The sequence below is a fragment of the Parus major genome, chromosome 6, assembly GCF_001522545.3.
Source record: "Parus major isolate Abel chromosome 6, Parus_major1.1, whole genome shotgun sequence".
Classification (NCBI taxonomy): Eukaryota; Metazoa; Chordata; class Aves; order Passeriformes; family Paridae; genus Parus; species Parus major.
In genome coordinates, this window is record NC_031775.1 from 30086704 (window position 1) to 30113410 (window position 26707).

Genomic DNA, 26707 nt, shown 5'->3' on the forward strand with positions numbered 1-26707 from the left:
GGTTTTCTTTAAGTGGCACATCTGCCTGGGAGGATTTGTCCTGATGGTCTCCTTTTAATCATCATTTAATCACATGACTTATTTTTCAGTATGTGCCTTGTATTTGTGCTTTTGTGCATCTGTTTTCCTCAGCAAGGCTGGGTTCAATTTGTCATATTGCCTATGTCTTCCAGATGTTGATGCATTTTCCTTACAGTTTTAATTACCTCTTCACCAATGCCTGGAATCTGTTTGCCCACTGTAGACATTGCCACATGGTGGATCACAGATCCCATACCATTCTGGTTCAGATATTAGGATGTCTGCAACCATTTAGACCTGGCTTGAAGCTCTTTGAAACAGGCTTGGTTTATCCAAATCTGGAGTGCTGGTGTGTGTATGGGTTTGACTCTGGGATATTGGGATATATTAATCTTTACACATGTGCTTATTGATGCCCTTGAAGCTTGGGGGTGGTGAGTGGGTTTGTCTTGCTGTGAAGGGGAGCAATCAACTACACTTAATTACGAGGTAATTATTCATTGGGTAAACAATAGGCTAAGCTGCCTTTTCTTTCCTCTGTTGAAACATGTGTTTCAGAGAATAAATCCAAGGGCTGTAGACAAGTTTTGATGACAGTCATTCCTAAAAGGCTCTTCTTTTAGAAAAAGAATGTTTTAGTAAACTTCTCCAGCTGGGTAGCTGGCAGTTTATGATTTTAAAAGAAAGGGCTGTGTTCCACCCAAATGCAGCAATAAATCCTCTAGAGCTGGACTCCTGACAGTGCTCCCTCTCTTCCCAGCTGTATTTCAGCTCTGTTTCAGTTTATCCCTGTTTGAGAAGCCTCTATCCCCAACTGCCAGAGCCTGCCCTTGCTCACCTGGATCTCTGTAAATTTACACGGTGTGTGACTTTAATTAATTGCAGTGTACCTTTCAGTCCAGTATTGACTCCTGACAGGATGGAACACCTCATTACCAACTTGTGCCATGGCTGTGGTAAATCACACCTGGGAAAGTCTGCCAAAACACTGCAGTGCCGAGCACTGACAGTCTGCAATCCCTTCTGGCCCCAAAGATGCAAAGGATAATCTTGCAGAAGTGTTTTGTTGCATCTTTGCACTGCAAGTTGATCTGGCTGATGTTGATTAATGTTCCAGCTTCCTGTTGAAGTGGTGCTGTGTTTTGCAGTCCATTTGTGCCCTGTGTAGCACAGTGGTGACATGCAGCTCTCAGCAAAAATGAGTTTAAAAATCACCTGCCTTCTCTAGTATTCCACCTAACCCAACCAGCAAAAATTAAACTAGAGCCCCAGAGCCAGGAAACTATTTAAAACAGAAGCTTATTTTTCATCTGCCTTTTTATTTCAAAACAAGTGCTTGCACAATTTGCAGAGCTGATTGATTCTCTTTGTTCCTATTGCTTGTTGTGGTGGTGTCTTAATATGCAAACTCATTAATTTTCTTTGTGTGGGCATTAGGAAAGAGGCAAATGAAATTCTGTAAATTGTTTTCCTGGGTGACTGGGATTAGTGAAATATTTGACCAGAATTCTAGCCCTGAGCTCCATCCAGTGGGAGGTATGATGGTCTCATATTGCAGCCATTCACTTTGAAAGTGGTTTTCTGATTTACCTTTTCTTAATTCATCATTAATTTCTGTTCAGTGGATATCAATAACCACATGAATATCATGTGGAAAATGTTTAGAATTTACTTTCCAACCATGCAGTTACCAGATGGTCTCTTCCAATCAAAGCATTCCCTAAATGATTTAAAAGTATTTGAAGTAAGATTACTGATAAGCAGAGATGTAGAAGCAAAGTTTTTTATTCTTTGTTGCTTCAGCAGACAGTTCTTTCCAAAACGCAATTGAAAATACTTTGTACAGAATAGCTTTGGCACAGTTTGTATAAATATCAGTTTCCTGGAAATTTTATGAGGTGTTGGATGCTATATCAAGGAAATTGGACATTCTGGCTTGATTTTTGTTATTTTGGAGCATCTGAAATGGAAACTGGAGTTACTGTGTGTGATGCTGAGGAGATGGCTACGTGTGCTACGCTTGGAGGTAGTTTCAAAATGCAAGTTCACTTATTCCATAAGGGAAAGGTCTTTAGCTATAAAAAATGGTCATGACTAACAATTGTCTGGTTTCTGTGGCTTAGATGCCAAGAAGTAAAATCCTGACATTTTATTGCCAGAGGGCTTCTTTTTTTCTTTTTCCCCTCCTTACCCAGATCTATCTTGTATTCACGTTAAGGCAGCTGAGGATATTTTTAAAACTACATCTTTCCAAAGTATGGTGAGAGAGATGTTAACAAGGCATGATTAGATTATATACAGGTTCTTACTGTATATCAGAAAAGTACTGCAGAACTAACTATACTGATTGTATACCAAACTGATTAAAACTGCAGCTGCAAATACCCATGGGAATTAGAAGTCATGGAAGGAAAAGTCACCAATCCAGAGCAGTGAATGGTGAGTGCAGTGAGAATTCAGCTCTGTGTGATGTTAGGTCACTGTGTGAGTCCTTTTCAGGTCCCCTCAACCCCCAAACCTCTTCTCTTGTGCAAGATGCTGGCAGGGAAATCAGAGCTGGCCTCAGGATTTCAGCCAGTTCAGTCTCTTTGTGCCATTCCTCTGTAAATATGCAATAACTTGATCCGTTAAAGATTATTTATTGCATAAAATCACTGCTAAAACCAGTGCATATGTAAATTGACTAACTGGGCAGAGAATGTAAGGAAAGAAACATCAACTTAATCTTTCTACATCTGCTGGGAAGTTTTCCTCCAATTTTCAGGGTTTTGTTTAGTAGTCATGGTACTGCAGCATCTGTCCCCATAAACTTTCTGAGGAAGTGGGTAATAATTAGCAACTGATTAGAAGGAAAATGAGTCAGAGCTAAAGCATACAAGTCAAATTTATTTAATGTGGTAAAGAATTCACTTTAGGAGCTTGGAAATAGTGCATAACATGCTGGAGAAGAAAATTAAATATTTCTTCTGTTCATTCCTTTTCTGCTCAGTGTTTATGCAGAGACCACAGTGATTTTCAGAACGTTTGCCATGTGGATATTTGAGGGAGATGGGCTGTGGTAGCAGCAGTGTAGTGTAATCTTCCTTTCCCCTCTGAAATGGAGCTAATGGTGCAGATCACCCCTCCACAGAGGAAAATACATTGGTGTTATTGATTGAGAAAGCTGTGATTCAGGCTGTGTCATGCAGTGACTGTAAGATTTGCTGTGTCTGCCTGGAAAACAGCTGGGAGAGAAGCAGCAGCCCTTGGGCCTGACCCCACAGCTGCAGTCCTCCAGGAAAAATAGGCATTTTTCATGGAATCAGAGAATGACTTGGGTTGGAAGGGACCCTAAAGACCATCTAATCCCACGGGCAGGGACATCTTCCACAATCCCAGGTTGCTCCAAGCCCTGCCCAGCCTGGCCCTGGATGCTTCCAGGGATGGGAGAGCTGCAGCTTCTGTGGACAACCTGTCCATAAGAACCTGTGGACAGGTAAGCCCACGAGAGGGCGAATTGAGGCTAAAAACTCAGCAGCAGCCTCTGTGGAAGCTGTGTCTGGAAGTGTCACTGTGATTTGGGGCACTTTCTGCTGCTGCTGTGTGTGGCTGTGCTGAGAGGGCGACCTCCTGCAGCAGGAGGGGGATGCAGGAGGAATAGAAGATGTCCTTGGAAGTGTGAATTCAGTGTCTGTTCAGAAAGAACTGCTGAAAGCTGCTCTCATAAAAGTTGATTCCAATCTTCCAAGGAACTGGGCAGTTCTGGCAAGGAAAAAGTAGATTTTGTCTCCGGTAAGTTCATCTGTCTGGCAAGGCAGGAGAGTCGACTGTCTGACTTGGAAAACTAGAATGTTTCAGCATGCTGTGACTGTTTTAAAATTCTTTGCACTTGTAAGAAAAAGAAATCAACCCACCAACCTGCAAATCAACCAGAAAGAGGCATATATTACAGAAAAAAGAGCTCTAGCTGCCACTCTCTGGTGCAAAACAATGTAATAAAACCCAACTGTAATTAACAGAAGAATAAATGTACATTTCCTCATATCTCAATCAACATATGACTTGGAGGTCGGGATCCTGAAAGGAAACCTTCCTTTTGAAGAGGAGTTGGCAAAAGAATGCTTCCTTTTACCTGTGTGGTTAGCGGGAATGAATATTTTATTGATGTAGAGAAGGGTTTACAACCATGAAAATGTTACATTTACATAAACAGCTATGTAAAGGATAATGCTGTACTGCTAGGACACACATCTTGGTTTTGTTTTGCAGTCTAATAGTTTTGCTTTTATTTATCCTCAGTGAAAGGGTTTTAATGTTTGTTTGTTTAATGAAAAAGCACTTCCACAGAGAAAGGTAGGGCTGTGCAAAAGGAAAAACTCCACTGTGAGCAGTTCCAGCCCATGCAGTGAGTTCCTGTGAGCATTGAGGGACACTGCAAACCTTTTCACTCCTGCAAAAAGGGCTTCCCCTGCTCAGCTTGCTTTATTGCCTGAAGAACAGGCCAGTAGTTTTCTTCCTTTTCAATTAAAAGTCAAAGGTCTCTGCTCAACACAGTCTCTGCCCAGGAGAAAAAGAACCAGTAAGAGCAAATCCCATCCCACAGATGTTCATAGTGTCGTTTGCTTTGTTACCCAAACGCTGGAAGCTGCAGCTCCACTCTTGGCACAACCCCTCTGAAGACTGAGGACCATTGTCCTGAGTGATTGTTTTATTCTCTTTCTATCCCAGGTCACATTTTCTATCCTCGTCCTCATTACTGGACACATTTTTTCAGCTGGTCCAGATCCTTTTTCAGGTGCCCAGCCTGGCCACAGGGACTCACTTCCAGCCTGATGGAGAAAGTGAAGCTGCACCTTGTAGAGACTCAGAAGATGCAGCAGTCCATTTATCTGTAACTAGCATGGAGTGATGTTATGTAGGATTATATTCATTTTTTAGCTCTGGTTTCAGTCTGGGAGGGTTTGAAATTGCAGCCTGAAGACTGAAGAAGACATCATGTACTTTCTTCATCACTGGAGTGCTTCAGACTTGCTTAAACAGAAGTGGTAGAAGCTTTGTTCCTAAAATTGAAAGGATTGATTATTTCATCTATCTCAATCCAGACATCATCATGTAGAGGTGTTACCACAGAGAAATCCTTGCATAAATTTAATATAACTTTAATATGACTATAACATGCTATTAACCACTTATTTTATGTAATTGTAAATCCTGCTATTTAAAAGCAATCATTATTCATTACATTCAAAGATGATAATTGCCTGTAAACCCTTTGATCCAAAATCACAAACACAAATTAAATTACATTAATGATGTTGTTATTACTAAAACATAAAACTTGCACTCATTACAGGAGAAAATTACAGCAACCTATGAAACAAATGCACTCAACAAAATTCTCAATATTTTGAACAAAATATGTAGTCTTTCAGAACAGGTTCCCTTCTGGATTTTGGGATGCCCACATTAAAATCTGATCTAGGGCAATTCGTTTCCTTAAGTTTGTTTTCTATGCCTGCATTTCTTCTGGGCAACAGGGACTCAGAAGGGTTAATGCAGGATTTCTGAGGTGAGCCCATGTCCCAGAGAAGTGTATTTAGGTTCTCTTGTGGAAGTGGGCACTGCTCAGAAAGCCAAGATGGACAGTCAGCTCTGAGCTTCCAGCAGTGAGACAGCCTTGTGTTTATTATGATAGGAATTTCTCCTTTTTCTGTAGTTTGAGCCATTCTGTGGGAGATCTTGAATGGGACCATGGAAAAGGTGTCCTGTTGTTTCAGGTGTCACTGAAAGTGAAGTAGCTCAGCAGGATGCTGAACAGATGGCTGGTGCACTGAGAAGGGTGGCAGGGCTGGGTGTTGATAAGAAATGTGGTTTCTGAGAGGATTTTGTCTCCCAGGTTTTGCCTGGCACTTCATTGTAGTGATGAGGTGCCTGTATGTATTTTATAAAGTGGAGGTTGCAATTCTTGCAGTCTTGCAATCTGTTTGGGATCTGCTTTAGGGCATTTTCTGTTTCTACATCACATCCTTGCCAAACCTCAGCCACAGCAGGGAAATTGTGCTTCCAGGAGAGTCTGCTTCAGCCAAGAAATAGAATTGTTTTATTTAAAACAATGGCCACAGAAAATGATTTCCAGACACTGGGCAGTGTCTCTGAAGAACAAGGAATGGGAAATGGCACAGAAACCTAAAGCAAAGAGCCTTGATGTGATCCCAAACCTCCAGTGGAAGGCCAGTGTGGGAGTGGAGAGCTGGGGCTGTCCCCTCAGAGTGTGCATGGCCAGCCCTGGCTTTGGTGAGCACTTGGGTCTCTCTGGGTGGGAGGCACCCAGGATCCAGCCTCAAATGTCTGAATTCCTGGCATTTGGGGCTGAAAGTCAGTTTTGCCTTCAAATACAACTGCAGAACTCAGTCCTGTGTCTGTGCTGGTCAAACAGCTGTTCCCCTCATGAAGGACATTTCCTTTTTTTTCTCTTTTAAATGACTTTATGGATACAGTCTCTATCCTTTTTAATACTATGCCCTTGGCTTTCATATTTTTTAGTCTGGCTGTGGCCTTATTTATTTTGTCAGGGTGGCAGAAGTGTTTGGTGCAGTTATAGGTCATATTGGGAAAAGGAGGCAGAATTGCGAAGTTTATAACCAGCAGTGATCAGCCCAGCTGAATTAATGGAACCATTGTCCTAAATTCACAACCAGGTGGGATGGATTGTTTTGGAAGTTGGCCAAACTGTATAGGAAAAAGTATGTGTTAATAATACATAGCACTGTTTCTTTATGCAGTGGGTGAGAAACTACATGGGAAGATTGTCAATATTTGTTTGATAGCAGTGTTAAGCTTTTTTAATGACAAAACAAAATTTTTTAGCATTTTGGGGGGTGAAGGAATTCATGACAGGTTTTGAGCATTAACACCAACTTTGGATCTAGAGTTCTTAGTTACAAGTAAATGCAAATTTTCAAGCTGTCAAGTGCTTCTGGTTATCCTTAAGTTTATGGTAACATTTCTACTCTTCAGTGACATTTCATGGGAATGTGGTTTAATGGATCATTCCACTAATTATCTTCCTTTCTTGGTTCAGCAAACAATAAAATCTTTCAGACCCACCCTCCTCCTGCAAATCACAGCAGTACATTTTTCAGCTTCTGCTGTTTGTTGGGTAACAGATCAAATTTGTTCAACAAACATAAGGCAAGATCCAAGGGAGATCTGGGATGGATGGAAGCTGAACTGCCCTTCCCTTATCTCATGCTGGCATCAGTTGCCACAAACCTAGGAGGTATTTAAGTTTGGTTACTGGGACTCAGACATTTAGCAATTGTCAAAAAGGTCTGAAATGGTGGCAGGTATCAGTCAGTGCCAGGTGAGGGTACTTAAGATGGGGAAACAGAAGCTGTTTTCTCTCTGAACACAGGTGGTTTCCATCTGAAAATGGCTAAAGAGTTATTCTGTTCAGCAAAGAAATGCCCCAGGTCAAATCAATCAATCTTATCCCAGAAAACCAACCTAAACACTTGATTACCAGGTGGCCAGGGTGGGAGAGGTCTCTCTGCTCCTGTCTCTGTGGTGCCAGGCACAGAGAATTGCAGGGTAAGGAGCAGCTTTCTGCAATTCTAAAGGTTGAAAGTGTGGAAACCTCAGTCTTAGTCCCTACTCTAGGTCTCATTATTATCTCTGTTGCTGTAGTTGTTTATATAGATTATGTGTATTAAGACATCCTAGTGATAAGGATATTCTCAAAAATTATATTTTTCATTTATTTTTCCATTGCCATTGACCCTTAATCTATCTTCACAGCTGTAGGCCTGAATGTGTTGATTTAAGGAGTGGTGACTTTATGTTCATACAAAGGAATATCTTGTGCTCTGACACAGAGTATAAAATATTGGGGTATTTGCTACCAGAAAGCAAACAGGGATCAAGGAGTTCCTGTTCTGCTCTATGTCCCCTTGCTGTATGGTAAAAGATTTCTGTTATCTCATTCTTATATTTGGTAAACAAATCTTGTTGCATTTAAAGAGGTTGGTGTTCATTAGTTGGGGAGGGTTGGAGCCAGTGGAGGTCTGGGAGAGGGAGGAGTGTTGGGAGCAGATGAGGTGCAGCCAACAGGAACACAAAATGAGACAAGGCACAAGGGTCCTTCCATCTGCTGAGCACTCTTCCCAGATAATCCTGAGCCCCTCGCTTCAGCAACAGTTCAACATCTCTTCTAAGCAGGGGAGAGTAATTCAAAAATAGCAGAGCTGGTTGCCTAATAAATGTCTCAGCTACAGACTTTCACTGCCTCAAAGGGACTGTGTCTCAGGCTCTCAGGTATTTCAAGCTTTAAATAATGCATTGGCTCAATTTTCTATGACTTTATTTGAAACCTCTTGCTATGGCAGGTCCAGAACAGAAATTTTTTACACTTTAGCATTTTGGTCAAATGAAATTCTTTGCTGAATTCAGCCTGAGTTTGTGCTGAGCCTTTTTTCTCCCTATTTTTCAACTCTGCTCCTGGCTGGAGTATGGTTACTGCTCTGGAATGTCATCTATCATAAGTATCATAAGAACAATACTATCATTTCCTTATACAGCTCTTGGCTCTCACGGAGATCAGTTCCCACCTGCTTACCTGGATGTTCTCACCCATAACACACCAGGCACGAGCTGTTTGTTCAAACGCCCTCTGCCCTCCTGCCAGCTGCTGCTGTGCATCCCAACACCATTCCTCTTGGGGATGAGGGACCCAGGAGAGGAGTGGGCTGGGAAAGGCACAATGAAGCAAGAGAGGGAGGGTACAAGGGGAATGAAGAGAGGAGACCCCCCCAGTCTGTGTGTCTGCAGTGGTGACTTCTCTGTTGGCACCTTGCAATCAAGATCCTGAGCTGGTTCTGTTCCAGCTGTGCACAGGCTCTCAGACACCCATGGTGAACACAGGCACAGCTGGATAACAAGGAGAACCAAAGGAAAGCTTCAAGGGTGCAGAGGGAATCTTTAGAGGATTGGTGGAAGGGCTGTAGGGCTGAGCCAAGCTGCTGGAGATGACAGGGACAGAGCAGTGTAGCAATGCATCTGAACAGCTTGGGCTATGATGTGCTCCAGCCAAACCATATTTAGAATGTATTATCAGACCCTCTGGAATTTCTCAAGGTTGCTGAGATGTAAGCTATTCTAAAAATAAGAAAGAAGAGGCTGGAAAACAAGAAAACAGGACCACAAGAGGCAGATAACAGAGGGCATACCTGGAATACCTGGACAGAGACCAGTCCTGTACCCCAAGGGGTGTGTGCAGAGCACAGGGATAGGACAGGGGCACCACTGAGAAGATGTGTGATCACATGAAGAGCAGTTTTAGAATGGATAAATAAGTGTGTAACATAAACAATAAATGGCTTCTGCAAAATCATATTAGTTTGTTGGTCAGAGGTCCTGAGCTCCCACAGAGCAGTGCCAACAAGCCTTCTACAGGGAAAGTCAGCTTGACCCTGTTTTCTCTCCCTGCCAGATCCACCACTGTACTTAAGGAGCACATTTGTAACTTCATGGCCAGTGAGAAATGGAACCAAGTGCAGCAGAGGGAAGGCAGGAGGTCTGTCAGGAGGAAACTGGTATTCCCACAGCCAGGCAGCAAGGCTGTGTCCAGTGTCAGGTTAAATCATTTCATCTTCCCCATCCCAAGCAAACATAGCTTAATCATAAATCTTGATTTCCTGAGGCAATGAAACCGTTCCTGCCTTACAATTTGCTTTGGTGTCACTTGTGCAAACAAAGCTTTGGACAGAGGTGCAAGGAAAGGGAGCAGGTGGGGAAAGTGGACAGGGAGCAGAAAGCTGTGTGCCATCGAGGCTATTTCAGCTTGGGATGAGGATTGGCACCAGTTTTCTGGCCCTTGCCATGCCCTGTTGTAGGGGAGAAGCATCACTGATGTTAGAATAGAAGTTATGGTATCAATTGAATTTGAAGGAGTTATTGGGAGCTGGCTGCTTATAACAATTAATTAAAAAGTGTGAACAACTTGCATCCTTTCTACCATTCAAAGGGCAATAACTTCATTGCATAGTTGACTTCTAAAGCAAGCATGGATCCAAGCTGAAACTAATGTTTCCACACATTCTAATCAAGTGCCAGCTCTGGTTAAATGAGCCAAGAATCAAGAAAATCCCCCAGTCCATCAGCCATCCCACCTGGTGAGAAGAAAGGTCTTTTTTTGTGCAAAAAACCAGGTCAGTACCAGAGTACCATTTTTCTGCTGGCTCTTTGAATTTTTTTCTGCAGTGTCAGGGTAGTGACCACTGCAAATGAAGCAAATGAAATTAAATGGAGGGGGTGGTTCAACAGGTGCCAGCTGCTGTCTTGACTACTGACCCAGCAGCTCTGGTGCTTCGGTGTGTTCCAGCCAGCTCTGCAACTGTCCCACCTCAGGGCATGGCTGAGCTGTGCTTAATTATTAAACTGTATTTTAAAAAGTACAAAATGCCATACAGGAAATGAGGATTTGGGGTCAAAAACATGAGGAACAGCCCTGTGAACACCAAAGTTAGAGGAGATGGAGGAGGAGGAGATTCTCCTTGTGCCAGACCTGAGCTGTCCCCACAATCCACAGAGATCCCTGTGCTGGAGCAAGAGGACATTTCCTGAAGGAGCTGTGGCCATGGAGAGCTGATGCTGGATTATCCTGAAGGATAACCTGCTGGTTTATGCTCAAGGACTGCAGCCCAGGGGAAGGACCCACAGTGGAGCATGAGAAAAGGGGAAGAGGACAGAGCAGCAGTGACAGACTGCCATGGACTGACCACAGCCCCACTGAGCCACCCAGCAAAGGGGAAGGTGCAGGAGTGGAATGAAGACGTGACCTTGAGCCTGGGAAAAGAGGGAGTGGGGAAGGTGGTGTTTAAGTTAACTGTGTTTCTCGCTATACCTGTCTCTTTTAACCAGCAATCAAGTTATTTTTCTATAACTGAATCACTTTCCATGTGACAAAAAGTGATTTCCCTGCCCTTATCTCAACCCATGAACTTCTTCACCATTTTTTCTCCTCCTGCCCTGTTGAGCAGGAGAAGGAATGAGAAGGAGGCTGGCTGGGTGTCCTGCAGTCAGCCAAAGGCAATCCACCACACTTCCTTTTTATCTGAGGAGCTGAGATGCTGGGCTCCACTGAGAGAATGCCAGTCCTGGACTGGGATGGTCATGCAGTGCTGATTGCCTTTGGGATCTGTGTGCACCTGTCACCCTCAGCTCAGGGTTGTTTCACGTGTTCTCTTTTTGTGTTCAAATAGTACCAAATTTGATTGACTTTTGAATGGTTTGAGTCTGGTTTTATTTTTCTTTCATCTCTCTGGGTCTGCAACAGCTGCCCCAATGTGTTTACCAAGCCACATCCCTTTCTTCCTCCAGTCCCTCCAAAAGACCACTTCCTCCACCTGCCTTGCAAAACCATGAGAATAAAAGTCTCCCTGTGTTTACAGAGTCAACAAACTGTTTGCATGTCTAACAAACTAATCCCTTCATTTCCCCCCCCATTCTCATGATGGAGTTTGTGCCTTCTTTCTCCTTTTGATCTTCTTTTGGCTCTCCTGTGCTGTGTGAGGTTGAGTTTGGTCGTTGGCTGTTGTATTGCACGGTTCAGGAGGCACAAGAAACCTGTTCCTGACTTTCTGAGAAGAATTTGTTTGCCAATCAGTAATAAATCCAAAACTAGCAGCAGGAACAACCAGGATGTCAAATTTTTATTCACTAGAAGTTTTTGAATGTTCTCTCTAGAAAAGAAATTGAGTTACACAAATTCCTAAAGCCTTGAGACTTTTTAAAGATTGATTGAACTTTGAAGATAACCCTGCTTTGCGTTGAGGCTTGGACCAGGGGCTCTTCCAGGCTAAGTAGTTCTGTGATTCTGAGATTTTATACGCCTGCTCAAACATTGCCAAATTTGCTGTGCAAATGTGGGTTCTTTGATGAGCACTTGGATCCACTGAAACTTCATCGTGACCTGAGTTACTTTCTCTTCATTAAAATCCATTGTAAGTTCCATTGAGTGCCATTACTTATCTATTACCTTAAATCTGTTGTAAATCTCAGGGGGACAACTGTGTCGAGAGTTCTGCCAAATTCTTAAGAGCTTCAGAAATAGAGATGAATTTTCACTTATTTTCTATATTTGCCCCTATCCTCAGGCTTGGAGCCCTTGTTCTCTGGGAAGGTTTTGTGCAGTTTAACAATGATCAGTGTATAACCACCAAAGTTTGGCTTGTGTTTGTGTCAAAAGTCGAAAAATTACTTTTGATGAACTTGCAGAGCTTAAACAACCTGACTCTTGCTGCCCTGATGAGGATAGAGCCCACTGAGAGATGCACACAGGGAGAACGAAAAAAGAAGAATATTCTTGCTGCATGTTTTTGTGACATCTATTAGGACAGAGTACAAAGGGTTTCCATCAGCCCTTGGATTGTTTCCCACTGTAGTCCTACCCTTCCACATGTTCAGTCACAAAAGGAAAGGCACATTTTGCACCAGCCTAGGAAGCAGCTTTGGCTCAGATACAGCTCAAACCCAAGAAAGGGACAAGTTACATAAGTGACAACAGCAGAACTCCACAGCCAAAGAGGGATGGGATTGAAAAATAGCAGCTCCTGCAACCACTTTTGATCTCTGCTTTCCCTGGATCAGATGCCAGGTGTTGTTTTCTTGTAGAACCAGGAAGCTGTAAATATTGGTTTACAAATCAAACATGCGGTGATGGAAGGTGGAAGCAGTGGGGAATGTGGTATTGAGCTACAGAAACAAGAGATTGGACTGCTGAGCTGCACCCTTTGGTGACTCTGCCTATAAATTCTGGTGTCTTCCTGCATCAGGAGCTCCAAGGAGATGGCTGCCACCAGGATCTTGTCTTGGCTGGTGATGATAATTCTTCACATTCAGGTGGATGCAGGTAAAGAGCCTCACTTTTGATCACCTTTGTAGCTATATTTCACCTTGGGCTAATGTCAAGATTTAAGAGTAAAAGAGGATTTACCAACATGGCTCAGCTCTTTTGTAAACCACAAACAGGTCAAACCTATGAGCTGAGCAAATCAATGTTATCAAATCCGCCTAATGAATTTATTTTTTTCCCCATCATTTTACATAAAAAGTCTAGTAAAGAAAATTAAAATGAATATACTGTAAAGCCAATGATAATATCTTCTGATCCTTTATATTAGGATAATGGATTTAAAGACTAATAAGTATTTTCTGGACTAAATACATGTTTATTTTAAAGAAGGTGAGGTGTACGAAGCGTGGGGTTTGTTTTGATTAGGTACATTGTTACCTCTAACCCTCTGGTGTTTAATAACAGAGTGCCTTAGATAAAACAAGTATGACACATATTCCTGTCCACATTATTATTATAAAGATTAGATTATAATGGAAATTACTGTAATTTTTTATTAGTCTAATTTCTCACAGGCTAATTCCTATGTTAGGAGCTTAATTTAATTTGGTTGCAGAGTCAATGGTCTGCCCAGCCACTTCCATCCCTTTGGGGACCAATACAAATATTGGTGGGTCTGATGGGAGGGGGGATATTTGGAACAGGGTGAAATAGGCCTTTTTGCATCCAAAAAACACTTTCCTCCTTCCCAGGTGAGACTCCCCTGACTGAGCAGGGTGCAAGCATGGTGCTGGGAGAGACAAGACCTTTCTTTTTAAGCAGCTGCTGCTATGTCCTCTATGCAGAGATGGAAAAACATCAAAAGTGTTGCCACAGCTGCTGTCTTTCCAACTCTTTCTCTTTCAGGTGTAAAGTTCTGGAATGAACTTGACTTCAACCACTGAACTAAAATCAAAAACCTGCTTTCCCTTTCCATGGTCCCACACACCCCCTCACACACAGCAGAAAGAAAGAACACTCAGGGCCATTTCCAGACTCGGGTTTTTAATGCCCCCATTATTTTCTCCCTCCATAAATATTTGAGGTGCAATTAGTGATATTGAAAACTAAGCTGGGATGCTGATGTCCAGCTGGAAAATACTGAGTTGCTGTTTAACCCTTTCATTACCCATCCAGCTAATTTAGATTTAAAGCCTTGCATGCATGAGGAGCAGTGTGGTGGGATATGTTGGAAAGTTTCATAATATCTGAATAAATGACACTTGTCCCTGTCAGAGCCTTCTGCATCCAGAAATGATGGCAGTGATGTTAGTGAGGGTGTATTCCCACCTCTCAGGCTGTCCACAGAGCAGGATTTATCCCAAACAACAGCTGGAGCTAATCCATTCCCTTGCCAATCCACTGACATCCCTTTGTCAGTGACACCAGGGGATCCTGTGCATGCAAACTTCTCATCCTTATTACTTAATTCATGTAATGTTCCTTCAACATGTTTTTTTCTTGTTTTTGTTTCCTGTGTTGATGCTAGCAGATTCTCCAGCAAAAATACCTCTAACAGCAGGTAACTTCAAAGTTATATAAAAATGTACATTGTTTATAGAGTTGGCCTTGCTAAATAATCTCTCTCCAGGCTGATGAAAACTCTTCTAGTCCAGTGATAGCCAACAAGCCAAGGTAGTCAGTGTCCTTCAGACTGGGGTCCCAGATGCTGAATGCACCCACATAGGATCCATATGGCAGCACATATGTGCACTTAAAACACAGAATAGAATTGAGTATCTGTTGCTCCTCTCAAAAAGAATGAGAGTCATCACTGCAATGAAGAGCTAAATCATTGCTTGGGTTAAAACCTTAGGGTAATAAAACCAGGTGAAAAGTGGAGGCTGTATGAATGCAGCAGATTCTGAGTATCTCTGAAAGCCCACAGCAAAGTTATCCACAGTTTAAAAAGACAAATTTTGGCTGGATGCAGGTTTGTAGACTGCTTTTCAGCGACCTATATAGGGACAGAGCAGGACTCACACAAATGCCATTATTAATTCTGGTTATAGGTTTGGTGCTGTCCCCCATCACAAGAACACAGGGGAAGAGATCACCCTTCTCCAAGTGCCAGAGCCCTGATCTGCTGGACACCTTCGATCTCTTAGTGCCACCTGGAGGCTTTCTATTAGCCCTAGCAGGGAAAACCCTTCTTTCACCCAGTTATTGACGCCAGCTGCGTGGTATTGATAGAATCAGTGGTGTTGGAAGTGGAAGGGAATGAAAGGTGGCTTGGATGTGGTGGAGATGTGAGCAGAACCTGGGACAGAGAGCTTTTGGAGACCCCATTTTTACCTGCAGCTGTGCAGGTAAAATAAAAAATAATGAGATGTGCAGCCTCCCTTGTCACTGGCCTTGTTCTGACAACCTCCCCAGATATTTTATGTTATCTTCATTTCCGTTGTTCTTGATTTGGAGAGAGAGAGAAAGAGGCAGTTTTTCACAGCCTATTCTCACATCAGTAGTAGAGCTAACAGCTCCTGATCCATCAGGTGAAGCCAGCAGATAGAATCAAAGAATTGGAAAAGACCTTTAAGATGATCGTTCAGCCATTAATCCAGCAGTCCCACACATTTACATGTCTACATGTGCCACATTTACATGTCTTTTAAATCCCTTCAAGGGATGGTGACTCCACCAGTGCCCGGGGCAGTCTGTTCTTTCCAGGAAATTCTTTCTTTCTGTTCTTTCCAGGGATTTCCCCTTATCTCCAGTCTGACTTGAGGCTATGTTTTATCACTCCTTACTCGGGAGAAGGGACTGACCCTCACCTACACCAACCTCCTTTCAGTGTAGCTGTAGGGAGCAATAAGGTTCCCCCTGAGCCTTCTTTCCTCCATCCCCCTTGAGTGGATCCCATCCAGCCCCACAGACTTGTGAATATCCAAGGGGTGTTGCAGGTCACTGATTGTTTCCCCTTGGATTATGGTGGGTTCCTTCTGCTCCCTGTCCCTGTCTTCCAGTTCAGGGGGCTGGGTGACCTGAGAAAACTGGTCCCACTTCAAGGCACTCTCTGGACCAGTTGCAGGTTTTGGTGGGTTCACAAAGGGTATTGATGGTTAATGGAAGAAAAAAGTGCTGAGAGTTACTAAAACAGACAGAAATCTTCTGGATCTAAAGTTCATTGGCTGTAAGTTGCTAGAGACTGAAACAAGGTTTGAGGAAGTTTCATGTTAAATTTGCCTTGTTGACCTATACATACTATCCTATTTTTTTCTTCTCTAGAAACAAGTGGTCCCCCAACAACTCCTGACCACACGACTAGTAAGTAGACCTTACCAGATTGCTACTTTATATAATAGTGATAGATTTATGTTTTGTCATAGTATTTATTCTTGGGGACAAATTAGTATGATTAAAAAGCTCATGTTTTCTTTAGGATGGGGATGGAGATGTACATGAGAAGTAAATTATTTGGGAGGCAGGAATTTGGGGATGGCTTTGCTCTCCAGCAACCAGCCTCCTTGCTAGAAGTAAGATCTTCTATCACTTGTGCCCTTCAGTGGGATCTTGACTCACTGGAGGAAGAGTAGAGAGCACTGACAGCTCCCAAAAACTTGGTCCTAATTCTCTTGCTCTCTGTGTGTTTTTTTCCTGCTTGTTCTCCTCCACAGCTCAAATCATATATGATGGTGAGTCCTTCTGCCAGGGTTCTTGTCACAGCCCTGGGCCCAGGGATGGGATGTGCCTGCCCCTGCTGCCCCCACCTCTCCATCCCACTGTGAGGGAGCTGAGAAGGGGCAGCCAGCCCTAGGCTGTGCTGCAGGTGGATGCAGACACGCCCAGAGAAGATGTGGGATGTCATTGCCCGGACCCAGAGCACCACCAGCTTGACCAAGGGGTTTGTGTCTCTCAAAGATCTGCAGCTGAGGCTGAGTGGTGGGCCCGACCGGTGTGCAGGCAATGTGGAGATCTACTACTTTGGAGCCTGGGAGAAGGTGTGTGGGTACCTGTGGGACATGCAGGACGCCGAGGTGGTGTGCAGGCAGCTGGGCTGTGGCTCCCCTCTCACAGACACACACTCCTTCCCCTCCAACAACTTCTACTCCTACATGATTACTGAGGTGAACTGTGTGGGCACCGAGCGCTACTTGTGGCACTGCCCCTACACCTACCAGTACCGTGTCTGCCACCATGGAGATGCTTCTGTCGTGTGCTCAGGTGGGTGTCTGTGTTTTGGTGGCGTTTTTCTGATGAAAAGCTGTCTGGAGTGAGGTGGGATGAAGGCTGTCCAGCCCTTGCTCCGTGCTCAGCAGGGCAGCAGCAGATCGTGGGTCTATGTCCCTGATGCAGAGGGTGGCGTTTCAGGGGGAGCATCAATCTTGTGTTTGCAGACTGTACCTGGGAAATCTGGGATTTTCTGCACAGAGCAGGGTGTGAGGGGAGGGATAGTTTATAGTCAGGCTAACCTCACCATGAGTCCCTCCATAACTTTCCTTGAAATTAAATACTTGCTCCAAGGGGAGCCAAGCAGTCCAAGTGCCTCACACCCTCTGGTTTTCTCCTTCCAGACTCTGGAATAACAGTGCCTCCAACAGGTAACCAGAGATTTCTGTTTATATACAGCTTTTCTATGGGGTTTTCTTTCTCTGGGATGCTCTGTGCAGGCTGCACTTACAGACCTTGGCTAACATCCCTAACATTCGGGGAGATGTGGGATTGCTTGGGATCCTTTGGGATTGAGCAGCCACTTCTGTGGGAGAGGTTTGGCACTGGTTTTCATGTTGCTACAGAAAATGTCCTTGAGCAAGTGTTGGCACTGCAGCCATCTCAGTCCTGTCACATTCCAGTGCTGACTGTGGGCTTTGGCTTTTATCTGGGTTCAACGGGGTTCCCATTGGAGAGGGTGGACTCCCAGCAGGATGATCCTCTTAGGCAGAACACTGCTTGCTCACCTGCTGCTCTCTCCTGCAGCACCAGCTGTCTCCGGATTGATGTTCTCCAGGTCATGGACTACATATGGTAAATCCAGAGGAGCTGTGGGGTTGGACTAGCTTCTGCCCTGTTACACATCACAGAATCACAGGATGGCGAGGTTGGAAGGGATCTCTGGAGTACATCTGGTCCTGCCCCTGGCTAAAATCAGGATCAGCAGGAGCTGGCTTCCCAAGACCATATCCAGAGGGCTCTTGGCTATTTGCCACCTTTGTGGGCAACCTGTGTCTGCCCTCACAGACAAAAAAATGTCTGCTGATGGTCAGAGGAAACCTCCTGTGTTTCAGTTTGTGTCCATAGCCTCTTGTCCCCTCACTGGGCACTGCTGGAAAGAACCTGGCTTTTAGAGAGGGTTGACTCCCAGCAGATTGTATTTCCTAGGAAAAGTGCTGGGAGTCAACCCTGCACCAGGTGCCTCCAGCTCTGTCACTGACCATATTTAAGTTAAGGGGTCTGATGATCTCCTTCCCTAGGAGTCCCACTGGACAGCCAGCCCCATGGCTTTGGGTTACTGCATGAGCTGAGCACAACCCGTGCCCTGGGCTGGGGGGATGCAGGGGAGCTGTTTTGGGGTGCGCAGGAGGGAGGGTCCCTATGGGGCCGTGGCACAGCCTCCTTGGTGGGGCCATGCCCTTCCCTGACGGATTCTGGTGATGGGATAAGAGCTCTCTGCCCGTGCTCTGCTGTTTTCCTCAGAGAACTCCTCCTGTGGTGGCTTACTTCAGGGATTGTCCGGCACCTTCCAGAGCCCGGGGTACCCCAACTCCTACCCTCACAACTCCTACTGCGTGTGGCACATCCGGCTGCGGGACCCGGCCCGCAGGATCCAGCTCCAGTTTACGGACGTGGAGTGAGTCCGGCCGGGCGCTGGCAGCGGGCTCAGGGCCGGCTTCGTCCCCATTGCGGGGCCTCGGCAGCCCCTGCCCGAGCACTGGGGTGAGGTGGGCGTGGGGCCGGGCTGCTGGGCCCCGCAGCTCCTGCTGCTTGTGGTGCAGACACATCCTCCTCTCCCTGCAGGCTGGAGGGCAACAGCTGCTCCTACGATGCCATCGAGGTGTACGACGGAGGGTCCACCCAGAGCCCGCGCCTCGGCCTTGTTTGCAGGGACAACAACAGCTTCTTCAACTCATCCGGGAACCAGCTCACCGTCCTGTTCCGCAGTGATGGCAGCGTCAGCAGGAGAGGCTTCCATGCCTACTACTCATCATTTCTTGACTTCCATACCACCGTGGGTAAGACTAAAGCTGTCCTTTACTCTTTGCCAGGACAGAAGCTCAAACTCAATCACAAAGAGGTTCTGGCGCCTCTCAACACCTTGTGGGCATGCAGACCCTCTGGACCCACTTAGAGGCATCCTGGCTCAAGGGCATTTTTCAGGACAGGATGGCCATGAAGCTGCTGCCAGACACTGTTTCTTTGCCTGGTGGGCAGGAATGGCACTCTCTCCACCTCCCCCAGTGATGCCACTGAGCTCTCATCAATTTTCCTGGCCTATGCTGTGTGCAGAGGAGTTGTTCAGCCCTGGCACACTCATTGCTGCAGAGGCCAAAGGCCTGTGATTTTCCCAAAATAAAGAGAGCTGATGTGCTCAGCCAGAGAGCAGTGAGCCCCTTTTTGGCAGCTGTGGAGGAGCAAGGCTCTCTGTCTGCAGTGCCAAGCTCTCTCTGGATGGCAGCAGCACCATCTGCCTGGCTGTCCCCTCCTCCCAGTTTGGTGTCACCAGCAAACATGCAGAGGGTCCACTCTGTGCCACCCTGCTGACCATTAACAGAGGAGATCAAGGCTCTGCTGATGGGAGCTGAGCAGAGCACAAGCTGCCTGGGCTGGTGGGTGGAGGGGGAAGGCTTGGAGGTGCAGCCACACACGATCCTGCCATGTGTCCAGGTAGTGATTGTGGGTCTGGTGTCCTTTCAGGAGCCCTTCTGGGGACAGGTGACCCCCAGAGGGGCTGCTTCTCTCAGGCAAAATGCTGAGTGTTCACCTGCTGCTCTCTCCCTACAGCTCCCAACAGTACTTCCAACTGGATGACCACTCCGTTAACAACCTCAGGTAGGTCTGAAGGACTTGGGTAAATTTATGAATTGGATATTTATCAGCATTCTATTTTTTGAAACAAAATTATTTGATTTTTTTTTCCCTCTTCCCTTTGGTCATTAGCAATTGTAATGTGGATTTCCTGTTTCAAGGAGTAGCTGATTTCCACAATTCCTGCCTCAAAATCTGTGCAGTTCTGTGGCAAATATTTGTGTCCTGATAATGCAGGCACTACAGATCAGCATTATAAAATCTACTCAATGTGGGTAGCATCTCCTAATCTTCATTCAGATGTATTTTAACCTAATAGAGAGGCCACTGAAGCTGATAGAAGTCACTATCTCTGTGATTAGACATAAACTTCACACAGATATACTCCAAACACACCCCTAAATGTGCATACGTATCTTTTTCTTGTATTTTTCTCTGCAGAAGATTATTCTTGTGGTGGCTTGCTTTCCTCTTCATCTGGTACCTTACAGAGCCCATTTTACCCCAGAAATTATCCAAACAATGCCAACTGTGTGTGGGAAATACATGTAAAGAGCAACTTCCGTGTCACACTTGTATTTACAGATATTCAGTAAGTAAGAATTTATCACTTGGGAAGATGAATGTATGGGATTGACAGCTTGGACTTACTAAGCAAATGCCTACTTCCTTTCAAGGGTCTTCATCAAAGCTTTTAGTACATTTGGAGATGAAAAATGTGCTCATTTTTGCTTATTTATTCAAAAATGTGGCTGGCATCTCCTGAGACAGAAATTGGAGGCTGCAGCTTCTGTTCCAAAGATTTGACAGTCATATCAATCAAACGTATCCTTCTGCTAGAGAGAGTTAATCTGACTAAAAAAACCAAACCAACAAGCAAACAAATACTCAAGAACATAAAAATGAAGCATTAAACTAAATAGCTGTGTTGCTTCCCAGGATGGAAGGTGGCAGATGCCTCTCTGACTACGTGGAAATCTATGATGGGCCCCTTCAGACCTCTCCTGTCCTTGGGAAGATTTGTTCTGGTTATCGCCCCATGTACACATCGTCCTCAAACCTGCTGACCGTCCGCTTCCACAGTAACTCCCGATACACATACAGAGGGTTTCAGGCCAACTATCATTCCACCCCAGCTGATGACAGCACCAGTAAGTTCATCCTTAAAGCACAAACATGCTTTTCGATTACTTTCTGATTCACTGATTGTTAATCTTGTTAATGTTGTTTTAAATTAGATCTGTTGTGTTTTCATGGAGATTCAAGTCCATGGTTTGGATTCTGAACTCTTTCTGCTGTATCAGCTGCAAGAGATAGTGTTTATTTAATCCACTACTTACAACCTTTTTTGGTCACTTCACCGAGCTTGTAATGTATCTTCTTTGCCATCCACTAGCCCTGCTGTGTTTGCCAAACTACATGCACGTGGTTGTGAGCAGATACTTCCTTCAGTCCCACGGCTACTCTGCTTGGAACCTCACCCTGAACGACCCCTTTTGCAGACCCAACATCACATCAAATCATGTGTCATTCGACATTCCATACACTCGCTGTGGCACCGTCAGAGAGGTAGGACTGAACGTTTCAACCAAGTGGGAAAATAATGGGAGGATATCAAAAATTCAAACAGAAAAATTTGCTTTGAAAACACAAATTGAAACCTAACTGGGATCTGCAGGGACTGGAAGTGTCCTGGTGATTATGGGTTGTCTCCCTCTCTTCTGAAGGATAAGGTTTATTTGCACTTGCATTTCCTGCCTCTGCTAGCAGAGCATTCTCTTAGAGCCCATTATCAATCTCCCAAGGAATAACCTGTGGAAGGATACAAATACCTGGCATTTTCAAAGTCCCAAGATGAGTGTGATAGTTAAAAAGGTTTCAAAGCTTTTACTCAATCTGACTATTAGTTTTGAAGCCAGATTTCAGCTTAGATAATGAGCTGGACCTGAACCTTCAGATATTTAATGTTGTACAGGTTGTATTTAATTCTGTTATGTCTGCATTTATTGTGAGTAGCTTTCTAGGCCAAAATTGTGGGCACTGAATATCACATGAAGAATATAGATTTTTATCTTGAGAACAGAAATCCCTAGATTCAGATTTTTCCACATCACACTTTCTGGGAAATAATGTTTTTACAATGAACACTGCTGCAAGGATACAGCAAAATTTAGAATGTATAATAGGTTACCTGATTAAATGAATTAATTTTGTGGTTTATTTTATGTGCCAAACAGGGAAACAACAACACAATCAGCTATTCCAACATTATTAGAGGGTCCTCTTCCGGCACATTAATCACAAGAACTAGAAATCTTCTCTTGCATGTCAACTGCAAGATGCTCCAGAACACGTGGGCACAAACGATGTATATCGCGGACGACAATTTTGAAGTCAATGAAACTCAATATGAGAGATACGATGTAAACCTCACATTTTATGACTCTTCAAGCTTCTCAAGACCAGTGTATGACTCACCCTACTATGTCAGCATCAACCAGAATTTGTTCCTGGAAGCTTCCTTGCACAGCTCTGACCCAATGCTGGAGTTGTTTCTGGACACTTGTGTGGCATCTCCCACTCGCCACAATTTCACAACAGGAACCTATGCTATAGTCAAGAATGGGTGAGTTGTTATGCATTGCAACTACAGATATAACTGCCTTCAAACTCCTGTATCTCTCATTAATTTTTTTTCATTTAATGGAATAGTGTGAATATAGCACAAAATAATGACAACTTCTAATTAATTAATGGACAAGGGCATTCAGGGTTTACTGGGAAAACAGGAGTGGATTGACCCAAAATACAACACAAACAGACATCACAGCCTAAAATATGATGTAGACTAAATGGCTATGGCCAGTTGATGATGATGATGATGATTATTATTATGATTATTTAAAAGGTACTAGTGACATACCTCAGCTAAGGTTAATTTACCTTCACAGAATCATACAAACACCAGGTATCAGACACACTCCAGGCTGAGGAAAGGCAATGTTGTTCAATTCTGCCAAAAAAATGCATTTTGGTTTTTTCCCACTTGTAGCTTTCTGAACCATTTTCATTGTCATGTTGTGTGTTTTACTGCCTGTGTATTCATGAGAGGGGTTTTTTTTCCTTCTTTTTAGGTGTGTTAAAGACCCTACCTATGCTTCGTACTACTCACCCAGCAGACACACCCTCCGGTTTAAATTCAAGGCCTTCCAGTTCATTCAGAGCAACCCCGAGGTTTACCTGCAGTGTGAGCTGGTGGTGTGCAGGGCCTTTGACTATTCTTCCAGGTGCCACCAAGGCTGTGTTCAAAGGTCCAAGAGAGAGGCAAGCTCTGACCTAGAAAGTGTGATTGTTGTTGCTGGCCCAATACAGCTTTGGGAACCTGCACCTGAGATTAGGAATGAAAATGAGTCTGAATAAAACTGTCTCCTTTGACAGACAGCATCTTTAAATGCTAATTGAATTCTGGAAGAAACTGCTGCCAGATTGCCAGAAGGTCTAGAATAAATGTTAGGAATGTGCTTACTGACTCCTGCCTGTTAATCCCACTTCATGTCAGTCATCCCCATATAACAAAAATGCTACCTCGGCAGTTCTATGGGGAATGAAATTTGTGATCTTTAAGCTTTTTGTTCATTGCTTTCTTAATGGTAAAACTGAAATGTTGAAATTGCAGTTTAGGTTCTATAAACAAGTTCTTTTAAAGTACACCTGAGTCTGGATGTGTTGGAATGTAAGGAATCTGTTACTCTAGAATAATATTTTCCAGCATTTTTTATGTTTTGGACATAAAATGATGAGGGATAAAGCATGACCAGGTCTCTTCATCTCTCCCAGAGCTGAATTCTTGTATCATCCAGGAAAACATGAATTCAGTTGCTGTTCCATCTGATGTTTCCTGTGAATAGTTTAATTTTTGCTGTCAGCCCCTGGCAGTTCATAGAATCACAGAATATCCTGAGATGGAAGGGACCCACAGGGATCATCCAGTCCACTTTTTCACTCTGGGTGGGTTTCTCTTGAAGCAGAAAATGAAGAAAGTAATTCCATATCAGATTATGTGAACCTTGCTAAGCACCTGGTCACACTGAATAATTTTGTGGATTGGACAATTGCCTTGCACTGGGTAATTTCATTTATGATTCAAGATTAAAATCCAAGCCTGACAGGCTTTCCATGGTGGAGGCTCACTTCATGAAAAGAAGTGGGCTTGACATAACAACATTGTAGGAAGCCAAAAGACCAGGGAAGTTTTAACAACCCTCAAATTGGTTGCCACCCTGTAATATTAGACTATTTATTTAATCATAATGCATGAACCATAAACTCTCTCTTCCTAAAATGGATATCTTGATTCTGCTAGTGAAAAACACAGCCAGATCCGCTGTGAGATGGGCACAGCACAACACCTTATGCTGTCTGTAACACCTCGTGTCTGTCACCCTGAGTGCCATCATGTGCCATGTACAGGGACCCAGCTCTGCTGAGGCACCTCAGATCCTGGGTTCAGTTTTGCTGCAGTGTCACTGAGGTGCTGGAGCATGTCCAGAGAAGAGCAAAGGAGCTGGGGCAGGGTCTGGACCACATGTTTCATAAGGAGTGGGAGCTGGAAATGTGTTCAGAACTTCCCAAGTGAAAAAAATGTTAGATGAGACTTCAATGACTTTCACTTATGGTGTACCACTGAGATAAAGCAACTGTACCACTGCCAGAGGAAATTTTTCAGTGGAAGGCTCCTGAAAGGGAAGAGGGCTGGAAGATAGCATGGATTGAGGATTGAACTGGATGAAAGTTTAATGACACACAAGGGTTTAATATTTGTGACTTAAGTCAGTGGAGTAGCTAATGGCTTCTGATAACTTTCTGTTATCATGCAACCACAACCTCCAAAATTGCAGCAAAACCCCACATGTCTCTATAATTTCCCTCTCTATTAAATACTGGCGAATGAACAGAAAATACATCAATATCCCCAAAGAGGTATTTGCACTGTCATATTTGCAGGTCTGAAGTTCTCCTCTCCATTCCTTAGCTATGTATCATAAGTCTTCTCCAGCTCTATATAAATCCTTCAGTTTAGGGCAAATGGTGTAGTCTTGATAGTGTTCTTAATAAATGCAAATGATTATTAATAAATGACATCTACTCTCACATTTTCTTTTTTTAAACCAAACTTCCCTGAAGTGCTTGACCAAATCTTATTTGAAAAGGCTTGTACTAGCCTTTATTTCTCTTTCAAGGCTGCTGGTCACTTCAGTAAAAGCTCATGTTATTATGACTCTTAGCTCAAGTTCTTGGTTCAAAACTACACCAATCTTGCTACACTGTAGGGTGGCAGCTACAAAGAGAACAATGGAATAAGTCAATGGCTATTGTCTTTTTCTTTTTGAAGGGATGACTCACCCATCCTTATGACAGGACAGAGTAGATCCATTGTGTTGTATTCATGTGGACCAGGGAACACCAAAGCCAGAACTGCAGCACAGTGAAATCCTCAAGAAAAGCATATAGGTCAGGGATGAGGATAAGAAATAGCAAGAGATGAGATCTATGAAATTCTAACACAATGCAGAATCTTTTCAGAGGACTTTGAACATTTCTATGGACCTGATCTGTTCTGGGACCATATTTGTTGAGCTTGAAGTCAGTCTGATATATCTAAATGTCAATGAAAGCCATAAAGATATATTTTTTATTCTTTTAAAATGTCTCCACCACCTTTTCCCCCTTGATTTTTTCCATTATATTTAGATAAATAGACCAATACAAATTCATCTTCTCTAACAAAGAGATGTTTGCTGAAGTGCCTGGCTTAGCCAAGCAAGTTTTGCCAGCTCATTCCATCAGGCTGCAAGCCCTTGGGCAGCCAGTTACTGCAGCCAGTGCCTGCCCATGAATTATGGTGCAGCCAACTTCTGGGCTCTGCTCTTTACATAAATTCTTGTTTATTTATATAACAGCACACACAGTGTGGAGCCCACTGGGCAGACCTCACCTCTGTCCTTGAATGGTAAAGAACAAAACCTGCTGCTTGGCATGGCATGGCCATGGCTGTGCCAGGCTCTGCACTGTGCAGGAGGGCGTGGCACAGTCTGACTTGGCTTTTGGGAGTTTTCCTCTGTAGGGGCTGAGGTATGTTTGCCCTCAATATGCACAATCATTGTGAAATTTATAAACTGAGAGCTTCACTCGAGCAGTGAGTATTTCAGCAAACATCTTCAGGATGGATTTTGAGAAGTGTGTTGGAGGCCTGATCATGCAGAGGTTAAGGTTAACACACCACTTAACTGCCCCAGTGATTTAAAAAGAATTTGGGAGACTAGTCATAGTAGAAAAGTTATGCACATAACTTATTTAAACATTTGCTAATTCAAATATTTAATTTTAATGGTTTCTCTTGGCTCACAGTTAAATGTCAATGCATATTGTCATCATTCAGTATTTAACACAGCAATATATGGGTGAAACTGGTTTCATTTACTGTGGCAAAATTAGCTAACTTCCCTGTCTATGAATTGTTAAAGATGATCAGAGGTAGAGCATCCCTCACACCATAAAAAGCACACTGACAGAAATTATCTGCCCAGTTAGGTGGGGGAAAAACCAAAATGTGAAAGGACATATCACATAGTACACTTTGTTCTCTGTCTTGCTCCATGTGTGATTCAGAGAAAATGAAACATGCAGCTCAGAAAAATAGATTGTGTTGCACTGAGTACTGTACTGCAGATAGGAAAAAAATTCTCTTCTTCATTGGTAATTTTTGCTTTGGTGCAGATTTTAATTATTAAAGCTGCACATTCTTAAGATAAACTTGATGCTTGTAGATCTTTGATTAGTGCAAGGAAGAGTGCAAGT

General features: G+C 43.7%; 1 protein-coding gene across 2 annotated transcripts; it reads left to right on the forward strand.

Moving 5' to 3' along the window:
* The first annotated feature begins 12817 nt into the window (after positions 1-12817).
* LOC107207135 (deleted in malignant brain tumors 1 protein-like) lies at positions 12818-24988 on the forward strand. Of its 2 annotated transcripts, XM_015633870.2 has the most exons (15): positions 12820-12907; positions 14382-14411; positions 16115-16153; positions 16504-16521; positions 16748-17050; positions 17401-17427; positions 17804-17851; positions 18521-18674; positions 18842-19056; positions 19826-19873; positions 20291-20441; positions 20789-21000; positions 21246-21418; positions 22087-22475; positions 22984-24988. In XM_015633870.2, the coding sequence occupies exons 1-15, from the start codon at positions 12844-12846 to the stop codon at positions 23267-23269; spliced, it is 2157 nt and encodes a 718-aa protein (XP_015489356.2). In that variant the 5' UTR covers positions 12820-12843; the 3' UTR covers positions 23270-24988. The 2 variants fall into 2 exon arrangements, with proteins under 2 accessions (XP_015489353.1, XP_015489356.2); XM_015633867.2 differs by lacking the exon at positions 14382-14411 and having other exon boundaries at positions 12818-12907.
* Positions 24989-26707: the final 1719 nt, after the last annotated feature.

Bases quoted from the DNA above. Each gene is read 5' to 3' on its own strand.
- LOC107207135 (XM_015633870.2), top strand. From the start codon at position 12,844: ATGGCTGCCACCAGGATCTTGTCTTGGCTGGTGATGATAATTCTTCAC. The intron at 14,412-16,114 runs GTAACTTCAAAG...TTTCTTCTCTAG, and splicing joins AAAAATACCTCTAACAGCAG to AAACAAGTGGTCCCCCAACA. The intron at 19,057-19,825 runs GTAAGACTAAAG...CTCTCCCTACAG, and splicing joins TGACTTCCATACCACCGTGG to CTCCCAACAGTACTTCCAAC.